Below are 20,219 nucleotides of genomic sequence, written 5' to 3'. Positions count from 1 at the left end.
TTAACTTGAAACAATTATAAGACAATTAAATTCATTATTTAGGGATAAAGCACCTGGAAAGAGGGGGCCTGAAACACTTCAGCATGCAATATGTTTGAGGCAATAACACACTGTATGGCAAGAATTTATACAGGGCTTTAAAACTTACAAAACACTGCATATACATTGAGTCTATAGTAGGACTATAATTTGGGAAGTTGAAGTATTGTTATTAATTTCAAGTTATTGATGAGAAATTAGGCTGAGAGAAATTAAGTGAGGTTCACCAAGATGAAAAGTGGCAAAGCTGGGACTTGAGCTTCATATCATCTGACCCCATATCAGGTGCTCTTTTGTCTATGCCATTTTCATACTGTAATACTGGACATGGGGACATTATGGGCAAATATGGCATATTAGCTAAATTAACAGATCATGACAGAAGAATGACAGAGTCAAAACAGATTTTTCAGTATGTGTAACTATCAATTATTGTAGACAATGTGAAATGTTTTTATAAATGAAATTTAAATGCTCTAAGAAAACTGCAAATCAAGAAAATTAAAAAAAAAACCTCTTGTAAGGTTTTCTGTTTTTTTTCAAAATTAGACATTCTTATAGAAGGCGTGCCTAGAGTCATTTTGTCAAATAAATATTCTACTTTTATTTTTCCAAATAAAGGAAAGATAGACTATAGCCTTTGGCATAGGTTATTTCAATAGGAAATAAAGATTAAAGCAGGCAAGCCCCAGGAGATGTTTAAGTTGTTTTTGTTTTAGTGAAAACATGATTTTGTTTTCTTCCTGTTCTATCTTTGGGAGCAGTTAAAGGTTTAAATTAACCTGGATTCTCCTGCACTTGTCTCTGAAGACGAAATTAGCAGTAGATAGCAGTGGAAATGAGAGCTTAAGAACTTTTGCTGACCAGAATCAAAACTAATACCAGGTGATCATTCTAACAGCCATTCCACTCCTAGTTTCAGAAATCAAATCAGCAGAAGAGATGCTAATCTTCTTTTCTCGTGAAAATGAGCAACCTAGGCTCAAAAGGGAACATTTAATAATATGGACAAAGAAAGAAGAAAGGATTTATTCCTCAACTGGGTAGATAAGAAATGAAGACCATTTTGTACTAGGGCAAAGATGTTTCCTTAGATGACCTTACCGTGTGGATTTAATTAGCAAAATCTTTGCTATGTAGTAGTCATGCAGTTTGAACTCTTGTCACTTTGATTCTCTGTAAAGGAAAATGACACTTAAGGAATGAAGGGCACCAATTTAGAACCCTTCCATGTGCGTTTCTTTCTTTCTTTTTTTTTTTTAACTTGTAGAAAAAGAGAATCATTTGTGACAAAGTACACAAGTGGTTAGCTGTAGAATTATAGAGCTGACAGAAACTACAAATCATTCAGTGTAATTTATTCTATGTATTGATTTACCCATGTCCAGAATTTGAAACCAATACAGAACATTAGTATTTCAAATAGGGCAGAAGGATGAGAATTGCATTTATGAAAATGAAAAAGAATGTTTATGGAAAATTTACAGAATAGGTTGGTCTATTTCTGTCAACTACAAAGATTGTTTACAAAAGGAAACCAAAAATAAAATGGCTTATCCTTGCCAGCTTTTCTTGGGAAGTATAGTAATATAGTGACTATTGCCCTAAACGGAAAGTAGAGGCTTAATTTCCATTATTGGTTCTTCATTAATTTATTAAATACTTATAGGGTAACTCATCAATCTCTGTGATTGTTTCTGAACAAGGTAAAAGATTATTATCATAATTTCATAGAAACATTGGGAGGATTAATAAGGCATTATTTTTCAAGAGCTTTGAACACACTATGATTCTCTTATTTTGGCAGATAAAGTAGATAAACAAACAAGTTAAGCCTCTCAGTACTACATTTTTTTCTTCTTTTTAAAATCACTAGAAGTTGCCAGGAGTTACCAGACCTTTTTTTTTTTTTAACTATATTATTTTCTCAAAAATCAAATCCCCTGAAGAGATAGCTAAACTTGTTTTCACATGAAAATGAAGAACAAGTTAGGGTTCACTTTCCATTCCACCTTATTCTTTTAGATACTAATATAGTAAACTGAAAATTATTGCAGCATTTTCCCATGGATATTTACATTGTGTTTCCTTTTCAGGAAAATTTCATACTCTAGTTATGCATTTCTAGCCAAAGTACACTGTAATTAAACTTTCTAAATAAAGAACAATGTCTATTTTAAGCTAAAATCTAAGAATTTCTACCAAGACTTATAGTTGTAGGCAATCAAAAGGGGCAGGTTTTATTGAATGTCTCCTAGATCCAGGGTGGCAAGGCTATTCCTATATTTATTTGTAATGTACTATTTAGACAAAAACATATAGTGCTAAAGGATGTAAAGGTCATTGGTCAACTCTGGCAGCATAATATTTGATTTCTAAATAGAACATGACCCATGTATAGTGTTATGGAAAATTTTTCACTGATTTTTGTAATTTAAAAATAATCTCACGCAAATTGTAATTTAATAATACATCTGTGGTTGAAATAGTTTAGGGTTTACTTGTAATAGAAATCTTTCAGACATATTGTTGTGGGATTTATGGAAGTAAAATGTTTAGTGCTCCCTCTCCTGGTTTTATCATATTGGTGAACTGACCTCTCATCTCCAAATTGTAGTGTATCGGAGAAGACAATTTTAAAGAACCAAATAAGATACTAGGTTGTGATATTCTATTTCTGATTTGACTATTCCAAATCCATTCAAAATGCTCAAGAAACTTATCCATCATTGGTTAAAGTTCATTATATCTCCAAATATAATGAGATAAATAAAAAATAGAAAATAAATAAAATAATGTTGATTTTACCCCTTTAAACATCCTATTTTATCAGAGTTTATATTATTGAGTGACTAGGTAGCTTCTTGGTTTAATTCTTGTTCTGTGTTATTTTCTAGTAATGCCTTCTTCTTATTGTTTCTGGTCTTAGCAATGTCCTAGGATCCTGAGAGGTAATTCCAAATGCAACTTTGCTATTTTCTATTCTAGGCTTTCAAATGTTTGAGCAGTTTAAAAAGTTAGTTTCGAAAGAATCACTTGCTATTTTAAAGAAGGAAATTAAAAAATTATTTTGAACTGAAAATTTCCATACTCATATTTATATATGATTTTGTTACTAGAGTTTTGTTTGCTTTATTTTATCAAAGACTTTAAGCTACTTCTGATATGTACTATGTAGAAAAAAAATATTTCCTTTCCACTTAACCATGTTTTTGGATTTTTTTAAGTTATCTTTTAAAATTCTGTGGATACTTCCCATATAGTTACCCTCACTGCAGAATGAAGTACATGATTTTGATAATAAATGTCTAAAATCCAATAGCTTGTAAGGAAACAAAAAGCAAGTTTCCTACCGATTAAAATGCTCTTTTTTTTCCAGTAGCATATCATTTATGCTTAAGAATTACAAAACTTCTTGGAAAATTATTTCTATTTTAATTGATTGCTATTTAGCTGAGTTTTTAAATTTTTTTAATTATACAAATATATTACAAAATTTAAGGAGTTTATGATTTTAAAATTTTGATTTGGGGAAATTATATCATAAATAAAGATAAAGCAATTATCATAAAATACACCTTTATGATATATTGTCACATACCTTTGCAGTAAGGAGTGCCACCTTTTGAGTTTTGAGATTTCATATATTCTGAATTTTGTTTTAAGTAGGAACTGTAATGTTATATTATCATCTTCTGTATATCAATGTACATTTTCTTGGTAACTGATCAGAAGCAATGGCGGGATATACATCTTTTTAATCTTATTTTATTCTTTAAAATTATTTTCTAATTCAACTGTAAGGGTAGATTCCACCAATCCTTTTACTGAGATTGATATCTAAACATTGTTAACTAAGTTTAAAGGCATTCCTTTATGACAAACGGCATTTGCAAGATTTTTAGAGGCAATCCACATTTTTAGAGGATGTTTATGACAGGAGCATACGGGGCAACATTTCCAAAGGGGCACTCATAAACGAAAGAGGAAAAGACTCGGGGAAATCCTGTTCCAGGTTTTCAGGCAGCCCGTGTGATTGACACATGATATCACTGGAGGCGTGTCCTGGGTTGGAGGTGGAGGTGGAGGCAAGGAGCTGAAATTCTGCGGAGCCAGAGTGGGACTGCTCTGTAAGGCACGCAGTGGTTTGCAGAGTGATAGCTGCAGACAGAGCTCCCTGCCCTGGATAAGGAACAGCTACATTCGCTGTAAATGTGCCTGAAGAGCAATATCCAATCTTTGCGTTAGGTAAGAACTGTTTCCTTCCTTTTCTTCCGTAGACATTTTAGGAAAGATTAGCTGAGAAATGTTGGCTTTTGCAAGGAACTGATTATTTCTTTGAAGTCGCTTTAGATGTAAGATTACTGGTTGAATTTCAAGTTACCAGTAGCATTCCCACTGCTAAAACTAATGTTCTTTAAGTAAATGATACCACTGAAAGAAAAAACAGGGTCTCTTTCCATCTTTCCCCCCCTATATCCTAACAGTGACAAATTTAAAGTCTGAAATGGTCGAAAGTGTGAAAAAGTGGGTGGTTTATGCTGAAGAGGAGCTGGCACTCCGTGTGTGTACCAAATGCATGTTTGTTTAGGCATTGTTGGCGACCGAATCCCGAGCAAAGCGATTGTTTAAAACCTGAATTTCCCGTCTCTGTGTATTGATTTCCAATGAGCAGAGGCGTCGCTTGAACGTTGTTTGAACTCCTAGGCATTCCAAGGGCCAAAAGCAGTTCGGCAAAAACGTGCAAGACTGCATGTTACTTTGCTTCGCTGCTGACACGCCGACTGTACGCCCGCCTGTCAATCACTCGGAGCAGCAACAGCCAGCACATGGCAGTGGGTGCGGGCGGCGGGCTATCTGGCCAACCGCCCGCTCCGCTCCACTCTGCGCCCCGGCGGCGGGGCGCGCTACGCGTCCAAGTGCCTGTAAAGAAAGGGAAATTAACGTGTTTTTATCTTTAACCGTCTGCAGCAGGCATTTAGCCCGTGGAACAGGAGGCTCGGAGGACTGGGAGTGAGCGCTGCCTGGGAGATACTGACCGCCAGGACCGGAGTTCCCGGGGACGCCGTGCCCCCACTTGCCGGGCGTGCGGGATCCGGAAACTGCCTGAACCTGCTTGGGGGCCAAGGGACGACGCCCCATCTCCTCTCGCGAGGAGGACCCCCAAACTTCGCTCCCTTCGCTGCCACCCCTAAAAAAGCGGGTTAAAAAAAAAAAAATCCCACCCACGGGGAGCGGCGGCTTGGCCTCGCCGGCTTGTGTTCCCGGGCCCTGCACGGCTCTGTGACCCGCCTGTGGCTGCCGGTTCGAGCCCTGTCTCAGGCGCCGCGGAGTCTCGAGCGTCCGTGACGTGGATTTTCACGCGTCAGAAGCCGCCACTCCCGCCCTTCCCGCGAAGGAGCGACTGGACCCCGAGAAGCACCCTCGTTCTTGCTCAGCGGCGGGTCGGCGGGGAGGTCACGCACTCTTCTCCTACCGCTCCCTAGATCGCTATCAAGAGAGACTCGGAGAGCCCCCCGAAGGAAATTTTTTTCTGGCTCTTGGAAGGAAGCAGGACGAGAAGAGCCTGGGAGGTGGATGTTACTGAGCTGCGCGGCGCACGCGAGCCGTGAAAGATCTGCACCCGGCCGCGCGGAGTCCCTGGAGGATTGTTCCCCGCAGCCGGAAGGGGGCCGCGGGGAGCGCTCCTGCCCGGCGGCGGGGGCGGAGGAGGCTGCGGGTCGACCGGCCGCAGCTCAGGCCATGCCTCTCCGTCCTCTTCGCCACGGTTGATGCGGCGCTTGGTGCGTCGCCATCCGCACCAGGACCCCCGCCGGGTTGCAAAGCTTGGACCCCCGCCCCCGCTTCGGCCTAGGTGAGTGCGGGGCGGCAGCACTAGGCGGCCTAGGTCGCAGGGGCGGGAGGCTGCTGGCTGGGCGGGCTGGGCGGCAGGTGCCTTTCTGGGGAGCTGCGCGGGGGCCGGGCCGGCGCAGGGAAGGGAGGGGGGAGAGGGGGCGCCCCCCGCGTGCGGCGCGGCCCCTCCCGCCCGGGCGCTCGAGGCTGGGCAATCCCGCGGGCAACCTTCCGCCGCGCTAGACCGCCAGGCGGGGTTCCCCGTCCCCAGTCGCCTGCAGCGGTGGCGCCATGACCCGAGGTGTCCTCGCAGAAGCACCCTCCACGCTAAAGACGCTTTCAAGTAGGCTTTTGGAGGGTCCGGCGGGGGCGGGGCGGAGCTGCTCGGCGGGTCCTGGGGGCCGGGGGCCCCGAAACGGGCGTGTGCCGCAGCACACCCCGACTTCTCTGGTGACCCCTGGGCTGAGTCGGTGTGCGCCCGAGCGAGCTGCCACTTTATTCCCTGTAGTGAGAGCAGTGGAGCGGCAAGGGGAGGGGTGAGGGCACTGCCACTTTAAAAGCGGGGAAGTCCGCCCTCCTGAGGTAATGGTAACCTCAGCCTCCTCCCCTCCTCCTGCCCGAGAGAGAGAGGGAGCAAAAGAGAAAACTTGTTTTCATTCATAACTTTTTCCTTTTCCTTCCTCTCCGTCAACTATTTATTCCGCGCTGCTCTCCGCGCGGATCGCAGAGGGCGCAGCTCTGCCGCGGTAACTGGCAATGTGGCGACGCCGCTCTGCAGGCTCCGGCTCTTTAGGAATCCGGCTTTTCCGTTAAAGTGTAGACAGATATTTATTTATAACCCTCCCTGCCGCGGGGCTTGCTTTCCGCCGGCCACGTTCTCTCTGAAGGCTCTTCCTGATTTGTAAGCATCTTTGGTGGGATACGCCAAAAGGTTTTGGAAATCCGCGGTGATCCTTAGGATGTGATGGGATTGGCCGAAAAGGTATTCGACTTGGATTTGGGGTTTCTTGGGGCAAACAGGCGATCGAGAACCTGTGACCGTGTTTGGAACTAGATGGAGGACTGTCACTGCTTGAAAAGGGGCTTTACTTCAGATCAGAGGTGGCTCTTTCTCTTTGCTTTCTCCTTTTATCTGGTAGTCTCCTTTACCGCCCAGGATGATCTTCGTTACAACTAGCATTTAAAACTCAGATTCGGTTGTGCCTGGTGTTTTTTTCTACCTTCAGATCCACGGGTTTTTATGTGGGTTTTTTTGTGTGTTTTTTTTTTCGCTTGGAGTCTGACTTAGTACTTTTAGATTATTTTTGTTTTAAAAATAGTGGGTTAAAAAGTTTTTTGCGAGGCAGAATGATATTGTGCAGAATAACCATGGAGTATTTTGAACAGCCCTTAAGAAATCCAGGACTAAACCCAGCAGGTTGTGAATGTGTTTCTCCTTAAGTTCAGAGAAGGTATAAGAAAGTGGAAACGTGAAGATCTGCTTTGGGAGAATGAGGGAGGGGAACTGCAAGAAGTTAACGTGTAAGACTTAGTCCAGCGACACTCAGTGAAGTTGATAGATGAAATGGTCTTCTTTCCGATTTATTCCTTAAGCTGATGTGTTTGGCTCAAGGTAGAAGTGGAGAATGGATTTTTTTTTTCTTTTCTTTCTTGAATTGGATCAGATCTGTAGACTTTGGGAGGAATTTGTATGAAAATAATCTAATTTACAACCTTGAAAACAGAAATGTTTTTAAGTTCGATAGTTTGTTTTATGGAGAATACATTATAAGTGAGAAATAATTTACTCTTGGTATAGAAACGCAAATGCTTATTTTCATCAGGATATCACTGTACTTTATTACAAGAAGCACATTGATTCGGAGTTGGCAGTGCTTTTGAAAATCAAGATCTGGCACATAAATACAGATTTTTAAATTAGAGGAAATACAGATAATTAAAATGGCCAGGATTTCCCAATACTACTTTAAAGGCCTAACACTTATTTGTGCATGAAAGTTATCTCGTTAGGTGAGTGAGCCCTTATTTAAACTTACAAAAAATCTTTTCATGATTTCAATTGTGAATACTCTTAACACTCACCGAACTGTATATTGAGTTTTCTGTGTGTTTAGAGGCTGTAAAACACCAAGAACTGTATTTGTCTATGTTCATTTTTGCAATTTGTAGATTAATTAGCTAGTTTTAAAATTTTGGTTTCTGCTGTAAATGACCTTTTATTTCGAGATTTCATTTTAGTTTAGAATCTCTTGAATTTTTTTTTTAGTGCATGGAGTATACCTTGACTAATTTTTCACCATTAATCTAATGCTTGTTCACATCAAATAACAAAAGGCAATGGCACCAAAACCGTTCTTAATTTTTTTTAAGGTGGATGTTTTCCTTTTTGGAAAACACCCATGAACTGTTACTGAGCTTTCTTTAGATGAGAGCTGTTTATTAGTGCTTATACTCAGTATTCCCCACAAGGGCGTACTCCACTTTAATTGTTTGTTAGATTCACAAACAGGAAGATATTACTTCTTGATTCTGCTTTTTAAAAGTTGAAAAAAACTCCTAATTCTTATGGCGTGGGGTCTCTTGCTTACATTCTTCTTCTATGATGTGGTCCTTAGTCTCTCTTGGAATTGGACTCTGGCCAGGACCCCAGCATCATTGTAATCCGCTGATGAGGGAGATCATTACCAGGTGGTTTAGGCAATTTGTGACTTGATGGGATTTCTCGCCTCCCCCACTTCCCCCAAATGCTTCTTGTCATTTATTTTTCTCTCTCTCTCTTTTTTTTTTCCATCCTTGATTTCCTTTTAGGATTTCAGATGCATGCCAGGTTTCCACTGATTGGCAGAATTGAAGAGCACTACACATGGATCCCCAAAATCAACATGGCAGTGGCAGTTCATTAGTTGTGATCCAGCAGCCTGCTTTGGATAGCCGTCAGAGGCTAGACTATGAGAGGGAGATTCAGCCTGCTGCTATTTTGTCCTTAGACCAAATCAAGGCCATCAGAGGCAGCAATGAATACACAGAAGGGCCGTCAGTGGTGAAAAGACCTGCTCCTCGGACAGCACCAAGACAAGAAAAGCATGAAAGGACTCACGAAATCATACCAATTAATGTGAATAATAACTACGAGCATAGACCTACCAGCCACCTGGGCCATGCAGGACTCTCAAATAATGCCAGAGGCCCCATATTGAGCAGATCAACCAGCACCGGAAGTGCAGCCAGTTCTGGGAGCAACAGCAGTGCCTCTTCCGAGCAGGGGCTATTAGGGAGGTCACCACCAACCAGACCAGTTCCTGGTCATAGGTCTGAAAGGGCAATCCGGACCCAGCCCAAGCAGCTGATTGTGGATGACTTAAAGGGTACCTTGAAAGAGGACCTGACACAGCACAAGTTCATTTGCGAACAGTGTGGGAAGTGCAAGTGTGGAGAATGCACAGCTCCCAGGACCCTGCCATCCTGTTTGGCCTGTAACCATCAGTGCCTTTGCTCTGCTGAGAGCATGGTGGAATATGGCACCTGCATGTGCTTAGTCAAGGGCATCTTCTACCACTGCTCCAATGACGATGAAGGGGATTCTTACTCGGATAATCCTTGCTCCTGTTCACAGTCACACTGCTGCTCTAGGTACCTGTGTATGGGAGCCATGTCTCTGTTTTTACCTTGCTTACTCTGTTATCCTCCTGCTAAGGGATGCCTGAAGCTGTGCAGGGGGTGTTATGACTGGATCCATCGCCCAGGGTGCCGATGTAAGAACTCCAACACTGTCTATTGTAAGCTGGAGAGCTGCCCCTCCCGGGGTCAGGGTAAACCATCATGATTCCTGGAGGTGGGTTGAACCTCCTGAACTGCTCAATTTCAAGCTGTGGCTGTTTAAAAAGATCCTATTAGATACTGGTTTTGTTTTCTTTACCATTCTTCCCTGTTTTCCACCTTCTCTACCCCTCTTCCCAAGGTTTGACTCATGGATTTTATTCTCTAATGGATGATCTTCAGTAAGAGTGAACTGTGAAACTGCACCTGGCTCCGCCTTATGACAAGAGCCTCTGCCATCCACTTGAGAGGGTATTGAAAGCCAGTGGGCTTCTGTGTAGCCTTTTTGTTCTTCAAGCAACTTTCCAAAGTTGTGCATGTGAACACACACACACACACACACACACACACACAGGCTACAGTGATTTAGAGCTGTTCTTGATTGGGTACTCTGGGAGCAGGGAAATTGGTTTTTAAAGAAGCAGCCGTTGAATTGCTTAAATAAGCTATGTATTAAATCTCTTCAGTTAGGGCTATCTTCATAGCATTGGACTCTTACGTAGCATGGGGGATGTGTTATAACAGTAAAATTCTCCTTTAATCACTGCCCTCTCCTTCTTGCCCCTCAACATGCTCTCCCCTCAGTGCTGGCATTTTCTGCATCTAGAGATGCCAGGGTTTTGTTCTGGTTTTTTTTTTCCCAGTGTAATTTTAGATTTGCTTTACAATGTAAATCTTCACATTGGAGGTATATTGGTAATATCTTGCTCATCCCTTTTCAAGCTTTCATATTTGTGAAGGACTCAACTCCCTTCCTTTTGTACCCCACGCTATTTCACCAAATTTCTCATCATTGAGGGCACTTGGATAACTGAAGTTGGTATTTATAGCTGATCAATCTATAGGTGTCACAGAACTATGCTGCCTAAAGTGATCTTGGCTCCTTAATGCTTTTTGGCCCCTTGGTTAGTTAACAGCTAAGTAATTCTAACTTTCCTGTGTTTTCATTGCCTTAACCACAAATTGTGGTGCTTTTGTATATTTTATGTATAAATCACAAAGTTGAATTCTGACTATTTTTAAGACAAAAGTCTGTTAAACTTTTTTATTGTAAAGAATATTTATTATGCGAATCTCTATTATTTTATGATATTTATTGCAAAAGACTGTTGAAATGTACTCATGTCTGAATATAACAAAATATCAATACGTAACGGAAAATAAGGTGACACGAAGAAAGTACATATGTTAACTATAATGCAGAAAATATATTAATTAATGAAACTGTCTCTCGATTTCTTCATTTATTAGCCTGTACTATTGTGATTTTTGGTCATTTGCTTTGACTCTTCATGTATACTCATTTTTTTTCTCTTATACTGAATCTAGATGTAGGAAAAACTCAAATTTTGAACTAGATGTTCCCTGGAAAATGCATTAATCAGTATTTTGTAATCCAAATTATGTTTCAACAAATGCCCTAGGAAATCACTTTACAAAGTGAAAAAAAAATTTATAATTAATATTAACAATTTCTCCCTACTTTGGGTATTTTGTAAGCAAAGGATTTTGTGTATGTCCTAGTTTCTTGGAATGGGACAAATCTGTAAGTTTTTTAAAATGTTTTTTTCTGACTCTCTTAGATTAGTCAGAAATTACTTCTTATCAGCAAAACAAAGAACTTAGTTCTATAGGTGTGCTAGGAGTCTCTGGTACTGTCACTTTAATAAAACATTCTAAAAGTTAAGAATGCACCAGGGAAGTTAACATTACCAAAGATATTTTAAAAACATTTCAATCCTTACCTTTTATTTCCTTTAATGTCTTTAATGTGACCTGATCAAGTAACATTTTGTCATGTCTTATGGAATAAGAAATCTGAGGGCCTGCAACTTTATATAGAAAAAGTAATTCTGTTTAGTTTTTAGTCTGCTGAAGTCACAACATAATTAGAATCTTTGGGTCTGATAAAATTTTGTTCATGTGACTCTTCAGACTCATTTTCACTAACTTTTCCATATGCCTAACTGGTATATCAACTCTGAGTAATCCGCACTTGAGAATAAGGATGTTGACATAATTTGAACCCAGGATTTAGGGCTATCAAAACTCTTATCCAGCGTTTTTGTTTCAGCTAATGTCTCTTACATGACTAGGCTTCTAGTTTTGGTGTATTTATTCCTCATAAATAGGCTTTGATTTTGTTTTTATCAGACAAGACATGAGTGATAGAAACTTGTTTTTTATGCTTTTCCTTTGGGCCACTTAACCTAGTAGTTGGCATTGTGGCACTTGATATAATCAAATATTTTCTCTATGCTCTGAAAACAGGAACTTTTGTTTTTTTAATGAATATTTGCCTTTTGGAAGCCATTTCAAATTGTGGATTTATTTCCTCTTGTATTCAAGTCCTGTAATGTATTATCACTGGTCCCTTAATATTGAATATTTCCTTGAGATTTGGCTCCTTAATGAAGTGTATAAACAGGACACCCTCAAAATACTGTGTAACTTTTTTCTTTTATTTAGACCTTTGGTGTAAATAGGAATTGGTGTAAGAGCTATAGCTGTACCAACCAGACTAAGAAGCTATAGCTTTTATTGAAACTTAGAACTTTGGTAAGAATGAGGTATGCTGTGGAGTTTTAACTTCTGGCTATATGGGGAATACATGAAAATTTACAATATTAAGATGGTAGTCTACTGCTGCTGGGGTTCTGTATGTTCTCTGGCTTAATGTCAAATCCATATTTGGGAGTAGCAATAGGTTAGAGGTTCAGACTACTAACCCACTTGTCGTGTGCAAAGCATAAGCGTTTTGATTCAAAACTTCCTCCTTTGTGATGGTTTAAACCTAGAAGGAAAAAATACTAGGATGTGTCTTTATAAGTGCTTATGAGTCCTAAGCTTTTGAACCAAATACTTGATGATAATTTTAAAATACCATGACTTTGAAAGCATCAGCAAAGCTGAACTTTCTTAACAGTGCCACTGCCATTTATTTGATATTGTCAAGTGAAAAAATAAAATATAGATTAACTTTTCCTTTTTATTCTACAAATTTATCCCTCTTCTTCAACCACTACACCTTGACAGAATGAATATTTTTGTTAAATAGTTCCTTTCCAGCGTATTTTCTGACTGCCATTGTTTTCATTCAAAGTTTTATTTAGATACTTTAGTTGTGAATAAAATTAATACAGGATTTCTGTAATTGAGTAGTTTCCAGTCAATGGTTTATGAAGTATAACTCTGCAGAAAAATGACATGTGGAAAAAGTAGACCTGCTTCTTTTTGTTAAGGCGTAAGGTGAATCCTTAAATTATAGTCTGTTATAATTATTGTATGGTTTTCAAAATCCAAACCATAGAACATTCCAGTCATTATTAAGAAAAATCTGGAGTTCCCATGGTGGCGCAGTGGTTAACGAATCCGACTAGGAACCATGAGGTTTCGGGTTCGGTCCCTGCCCTTGCTCAGTGGGTTAACGATCCAGCGTTGTCTTGAGCTGTGGTGTAGGTCAAAGACCTGGCTTGGATCTGGCATTGCTGTAGCTCTGGCATAGGCCACCAGCTATAGCTCTGATTAGACCCCTAGCCTGGGAACCTCCAAAAGCCATGGGAGCGGCCCAAAGAAATAGCAAAAAGACGAGAAAAAAAAAAAAGAAAAATTAGGAGTTCCCGTCGTGGCTCAGTGGTTAACGAATCCGACTAGGAACCTTGAGGTTGCGGGTTCGATCCCTGGCCTTGCTCAGTGGGTTAAGAATCTGGCGTTGCCATGAGCTGTAGTATAGGTTGCAGACGCGGCTGGGATCTGGTGTTGCTGTGGCTCTTGTGTAGGCTGGTGTCTACATTTCTGATTAGACTCCTAGCCTGGGAACCTCCATATGCCATGGGAGCGGCCCTAGAAAAGGCAAAAAGACAGAAAGAAAGAAAAATTAAAATTAGAGACAGTGGTTTTTGAAGTGAAAGGAAATGGAGTTAAAAACAAGTTTTTTACCCTAAAGCTGATAATGGACTCAAACTCAGAGGATTCATTTCCAGAGGATTGATTTAATTTTTGAAACTCTCCTTTTCATAAATCTTTCCTTTTTATGTTGAGTGATGTATTTCCTGGCAGTTTTTAATGTATCGCTCTTCAGCAAAAAAAAAAAAAAAAAAAAAAAAAAAAAAGACCTCATTTTTAAACATTGAAATATGGAAATAAAAAAAAAAGAATGTCTAGACAGTTCTCATCTTAAACTCTACCCCACCTCCCCCATATATGTGTGTATGTGTATTTTTTTTTTAATTGCAAGAGAGAATTTGGTATTGTTTTCTGGAACAAAACTCTTTAAAACTCCCTTTTGTCCAGTTGACAATTGGAAAACCTTTTTCCCATTATTTTACTGATTAGATAAGATAGTCATGTACTTAATTGATGTTATTTATTCTAATGTCTTTCAGACTACTACCAAGCCTTATGAGCATTATTACATATGCAGAATTCTAGAGTTAGAAATACCTCTCAGAATATATCTCAATTTATGTTTCTCAACCATATGTGAAAATAGGTCACTAGTTAAAAAGCTAAAAATCAGAAGTCTGTGTCATAGCTCAGACTTACTCTATCAGAAGACTCCTGGAGAGGATCTTGGTATTCTTAATTTAAAAAAGCTTCTTAGGGGAGTTCCCCAAGAGTCGTGGCTCAGCGGTATTGAACCTGGCTAGTATCCATGAGGACACAGGTTCAATCCCTGGCCTCGCTCAGTGGGTTAAAGGATCCTGCATTGCCATGACCTGGGGCCTAGATTGCAGACGTGGCTTGCATCCAGTTGCTGTGGCTATGGTGTAGGCCAGCAGCTGCATTGTAGATAGTTCCAGCTCTGAAATGACTCCTAGCCTGGGAACTGCCATATGCCTTAGGTGAAGCCCTAAAAAGACAAAAAAAAAAAAAATGTTTGTGTGATTTCATCAGGCGATTTTGGAGTCTATTCCATGTCTTCATTTCGAAAATGCAGAAACAAAGGCATGGCTTAAGAAAAAAGTGTTCATGAGAGCTAGCATAGAACCAGGACCCTTCAGGTACAGTTTTCTTCATTTCTCAACCACAAGCCCAGTACCTTTATGTTGTGCATTAGCTCTTACCATTTCATTTTCTTTACTAGAAAATTCTTCCTTCATAATTAATATACTTTACCATAATTTTAGGAAATGGATTTTTTTCTGCGTATATTATTTGCACTTGGCTATCAGGATTAAGTAGCAAGTGACTCATTGCTATAATTATTTTTCATTATTAAGAATTTCATTTGAAAATAGCATGTGTGCTTCCTGTGGCCAGGTTTATATGGTAATAATAGAACAAATTGATCTATTTGTAAAAGGTAATAGTAACTTGGCATCTAGATTGAAGAAGAACTTGTGTGATGGCACATCTTACCATTATTCTGGCTGCATCAGATTTACGGTGATTAAAAAGATTTGTGTTCTATTTTGTACTATTAAAAAGATAAGGTATAACCCGTCAGATAATTGAATTATACTAGATATGGCAATAACTCTAATACCAAGACCCATCCGAGAACCTAGAACTGTTTTGAAGTGGGTAATTTGAGCAAATATACTAGAAGCTTCTATCATGCACTGGTAAGTAGTCCAAGAGCTTGTTCTGAGAAACCAATCATAGAATCATAATTTTAGTGGTAGAAAGAAACTTAGAGGTCATCTATTCCATCTTCTTTAGAGATGAGACCCTCAGGTTCAGAGAGGTTCCTTACCTAAAGTCATGATCTAGTTGCCAAAATAAACTTAAAAAAAAAAAAAAAAAAACCTGCTGCACATGTACATGCAATAAACAACTGGGGCAAAGGGAGGGTTTGAACCAAAGTTTCAGATTAATTTATAAGTTATAAAATTTAACATATTTGTTAAAGCACACGGACTAATGATAGTCCAAGGAAGAGAAATAAGTGCCATAAGAGGAATCAGCTCAAACTCACTGAATAAATTTGATGTAAGAAAGCATCATGTATGTTGGAAAAAACTGAGTTCCAGTTTGGCTAGCAACTGTTCTCAGCTTCAGCTGTACGTTAAAATCACTTGGAAGTAAAACAACAACAATAAACAAAACCTGTGCCCTGGTGGGGCTTTGGCTTTGTTTGTATTAGAAGCATCCCAGATGATTCCGGGGCACAGCCATGGTCAGAAGCCTCTGAATTAGATTACAGGTATGTGTAGAAGAATTATGGGAGATTAAAAGTGCAGATCCTAAAGTAAGGAGGCCAATTTGGAAAAACAAAGGCAGAGATATTGGGAGCAGAACTACCAGAGTTCCTATTGTTGTGCAGTGGAAATTAATCCTACCAGCATCCGTGAGGATGTGGGTTTGATCCCTGGCCTCGCTCAGTGCGTTAAGGATCACGTTGCCATGAGCTGTGGTGTAGGTCACAGATACAGCTTGGATCCTGCATTGCTGTGGCTGTGGTGTAGGCTGACAGCTGAAGCTCCAATTTGACCCCTAGCCTGGGAACGTCCATATACCGCAGGTTCAGCCCTAAAATAAATACATAAATAAGTAAATAACTAACTAGGTGGTTAGTAGAGATGAAAAGAAGGAATCAATGTGAAGTATTACAGTTGGTAAATCTAAAGGACTTTGCAGTTATTTGTATGTGGGTTTGAGATAGAGGAAATAATTGAAAATGATACTAAAGTTTTGGACCTAGGTGAATAGGCAAATGGTAGCTCTGTTAAAGAAATGTGTGGAATTAGTTTTGCAGGTATATGGGGTGGGAAAGTTAGGAGTTCCATTGGGATAAACGCTTAGTAAAATGCAGATGAGTTGCCAGAAGCTCACTGAGAAAAAAGTCCAGAGTTTGAGAGGTTGGTAGTGGCCTGTCACCCACATGGGGGTGAGAGTGAATCTGTAGCAGAGAATCCTAAGGGAAAGAATTCCTAAGGCTAGGGACAAAACCTGGAGGGACGTACCTACATTTGGGGAGCAGAGAGGTACTGAGAGCCAATAGAGGGGTGGTCAAAGAAGCATAGACACTGAGAGATGCGTGTATTTTAGAATCCAAAGGAGACTTTCAAAAGGGAAATTAGTAACTGTCAAAAGCTATGCAGACTCCCAGCTACACTTGGTGGGTGATATTTGTGAAAATGTGGTAATAAAAATCAGATTGCATGGGATTAGGAAATGAATGGGTGGTAAGTGCATGAAGATACCAGCTTTAGAATTTCTAGAAATTCTGAAATGATAGGAAAGTAGAGGCAGGTAACAGCTGAGGAGGATTTTTAGAATAACAGAAACCTGTGCCTATTTGTAGGACGAGAACAAGGGCAATTGAGAAGGAGAGATGGGGCAGAGCAAAGAGCAGAAGGAACACAATTCCAGAAGAGGAAGGAGGGAAGAGAAGAGAGAGCACAAAGGGACGCTTTAACCTGGGTAAGAATGGTTTTTCTCCCAGAGGAAGGAATGAAAGAAGAAAAGACACAATGGCATTTTAAGAGGAAGAGGGAAGCTGTAGAAATGCACTGTGATTTTGGTAAATAGAGGATGGTCTTCTCTTGAAAGTTAAGACGTACTAGGAATTGAAACTGGTTCTTGGTGGGAGTCTGGATTGGCTAGAGGTGGGGGAGCTAAGGTATAGTCAACGGGAACTGATGAAGTGAAAAACTCACCTCACATTGAATCTGGAATTTGGGGGGGGGGCCGCCAATAAGCGGGTTTTTGGATTCTGTCAAGGCATTCCTTGCAGCTGGTTAGAGGGGCAGTTAAGGGAGAGAATAAGGGACTATTCAGAAGTGATGAATTTGAAAGATGTCAGGAATTTTAGGACAGTCGTCTGAGCATTTGCTGAGGTGACCAGCCAAAAGAACTGGGTGATTGGTCCCCATAAGGATGAAGTATAGGCTTACAGAGAATATAAAACAGCAAAGCTAGACAACTGAGGACAGAGAGGAATTTTCAAGTCAAGACCTTAGAGGATGGGCCATTTTCAAATGCTGAGCAAATCAGGAGGTTGTCTATGCTCTTGGGTAGCTGAAGTAGAGATTTCTGGAGCAAGGGATGAAGAGGAGGATAAAACAGAGGCCAATGTGTTAGAAGAGTTGTTAATTTAGCTATTAAAATGCCAGAAGCAGAGAGGAAAATTTAGAGGCTGGTGTTTATGTTTGGGAAGGATGTTATTGGACACTTTAACTTGTTCTTAAACTAATGGATTATAAATTAAGTAATTAAGATCTGATAAAAATAAGTTTTCTTAAAAAGGGATGAACTGGTGGAATAGAATTTATTTCAAGTGGTACATGCTCCATTTATAGCGCAAATGATCTGTTAACAAAATCTGTTGTTGAATAAAGAAAATATCTTCATGAAAATTGATTGACCAGTCAATTCAGTCAAAATAATACAGAGCCAAGAGACCTTCTGCTTTCCACATTCTCTTCTTTAAGCTTTTGCACACTTCAAAGGCACTTCGGAAAGCAAAGGGATTGGGTCCAAGATCTTAGTCCAGTCTATCTCACAGAGTTTGCATGTTGCAGATTTGCAATAGAAGCTGTGAGCGAATCTGATTCCCTAGCAGAAATACATTTTGTTCTTCTGGGCCACCCAGAATTTGCCTTCTACTTCTACTCATAGGCCTATTTTTATAAAGAAAACTGCTGGTTTTCAAATTATTTACAGACTATGTGGAGTTCTAACTGGTTCCTTTGTGGCTTATAAACCTGCTTTTGGAATTACCTGTAATTTCCTCTTTGTATATGCCATTGGCCCTTTCTGGCTTTTGCCCTTTAGTAGTACTGGAAACACAATCCAGTTAGGGAAGATAGCATAAAACAAAGATGAAGCTAAAAATTTTCAGGTATTTCTTGTTATTTAACAGCTAGAACAGGGCTTGCTACAACAGAGTATGAGCTCGGTAAATATTTGTTGCCGATTGTCTTGGTAGACTTATTTGCAAAAGCTTCAGAGTAAAGAAAAATGTTTAGGTTAATGACCAAGTCGAATTTTCATTTTTGCAGAGCTGATACTGTTTCTACAGTAAACAATATTGGCAATTTTGAGAAAAAATAAGAATTGCTTGGCTCTGTTAACCCATTCAATCATTTATTTAACAATAATATTTTAGATGCTGAGGATCCCAGGTTTTGACTATTAATTCATAAATTTTTAAGCATGTGATTGGCATTACTGTATTGGTTGGTAACTATGGAAACACTCAGGAGGCAGCCACAGCTGTTTTTGCAAGTCAGCAAGGCTTCATGGAGAAGACAGGAAGGATGGGTAGCAGTTAATCAGGTAGACAAGGGAGAGAAAAGCCTTTTTTTTTTTTAGGTCCACAGGTGCCTCATATGGAAGTTCCCAGGCTAGGGTCGAATTGGAGCTACAGCTGCCGGCCTACCCACAGCTCACAGCAACACCAGGTCTGAGCTGTGTCTGAGCCTTACACCACAGCTCATGGCAAGCAGATCCTTAACCCAAGGAACGAGGCCAGGGATCGAACCCACATCCTCAAGGATCCTGGGTGGGTTCGTTTCTGCTGAGCCACAATGGGAATTCTGGAAAAGCTTTTCAAATAAGTACAAAGGATGCTGGTGGTAATGATCACGGATGACATGATAGGAAAATTTCGAGTAGTTTAGACAGTTTGGATGGAAGGTGTCTGTGGGAAGGATAGAAGCCAGTCATGTCACATTAGGAATTTTTAGCTCTAGCTCTATCCCGTGAGTAAGAATGAGTCATAGATAAGCCAGCTTATAACAGGAGAGTGACATGACCACATGAAAGTTTCAGAACAATTCTCCAGGAGGTGCTTCGGAGAACAGACTGGAGTGGAAGGGAAGGCCAGCTAAATGGCTGGCTAGTTGATATTATGGTCACAGTGATTAATGTGACGGAAAGATGGATTTGAGATGATTGGATTGAGGAAGATGACGAAGCATCTAGGTGACTATCACTGGACCACCTGTAAGTGGCCCATAACTGGTAACATAAGGTAGAGAGAATGTTTATATAAGTAAAATGCATAAGGAGACCAAAAATTTCCACACTGAACATTCTACTAATTGTACTGATTTGGGAATCTTTTCCCCGCCTAGAACACATCTCTCCCAGAACAGTTAATGAGTAATGAAGTGGACTGAAGGCAGGAAGCAAGAAGGTAGAGAAGAGAAACAAAGTCTTTGAAAATCAAACCAACTAAATTAATTAATTCTTTCTTACATCCCCACTCCCCAGATAGAGTTCACTGTCTGTCGATAACTCAGAAGAGTGAATTGTTTATCTGATCTTTGTTGTCAAAGTACCAGATTTCAAAGTTGACAGTTTAGCAAGTCAACCATTTTCTCCCAATTGTATAAAAACACTAAACCACCTACTCCCTCTCTCTGTAGCCTCCACCCCAGGAATTACATTTTAAATCATTGTATCTTAAAACTAATGTTTGCAACTTCAGTGCCCTGGTTTTCCTTACTCCCTTTATGTTTTGTCTGTGGTCCACGTCAGAAATGGCAGTGACGTTGATGGAAAACAGAGAAATGTGGGTGGGGAACGTGTATTAGGGGATTGAGAATTAGGATTAGACGATAGTTTGAAGCCACTCAAAG

The 20,219-nt window shown here is 40.1% G+C and overlaps 1 protein-coding gene across 8 annotated transcripts in view; it reads left to right on the top strand.

Moving 5' to 3' along the window:
- The window catches only part of SPRY1 (sprouty RTK signaling antagonist 1), a 414,305-nt gene continuing 397,916 nt past the window's right edge, over positions 3,831-20,219 (top strand). For 3 of the 8 annotated variants that reach the window (XR_002346358.1, XR_002346357.1, XR_002346359.1), the window contains exons 1-4: positions 3,831-4,287; positions 5,011-5,893; positions 8,680-9,703; positions 16,937-17,055. Coding sequence is in view for 4 of the 8 variants with exons in the window: in XM_005666882.3 (XP_005666939.1) it covers positions 8,735-9,694 (960 nt within the window). In the remaining 4 variants the exon portion in view is untranslated. 8 annotated transcript variants of the gene reach the window in all.

Source organism: Sus scrofa, chromosome 8, assembly GCF_000003025.6.
Source record: "Sus scrofa isolate TJ Tabasco breed Duroc chromosome 8, Sscrofa11.1, whole genome shotgun sequence".
Classification (NCBI taxonomy): domain Eukaryota; kingdom Metazoa; phylum Chordata; class Mammalia; order Artiodactyla; family Suidae; genus Sus; species Sus scrofa.
The sequence above is the reverse complement of the archived record's forward strand: the minus strand, read 5'-3'. Positions and strand labels throughout refer to the sequence as shown.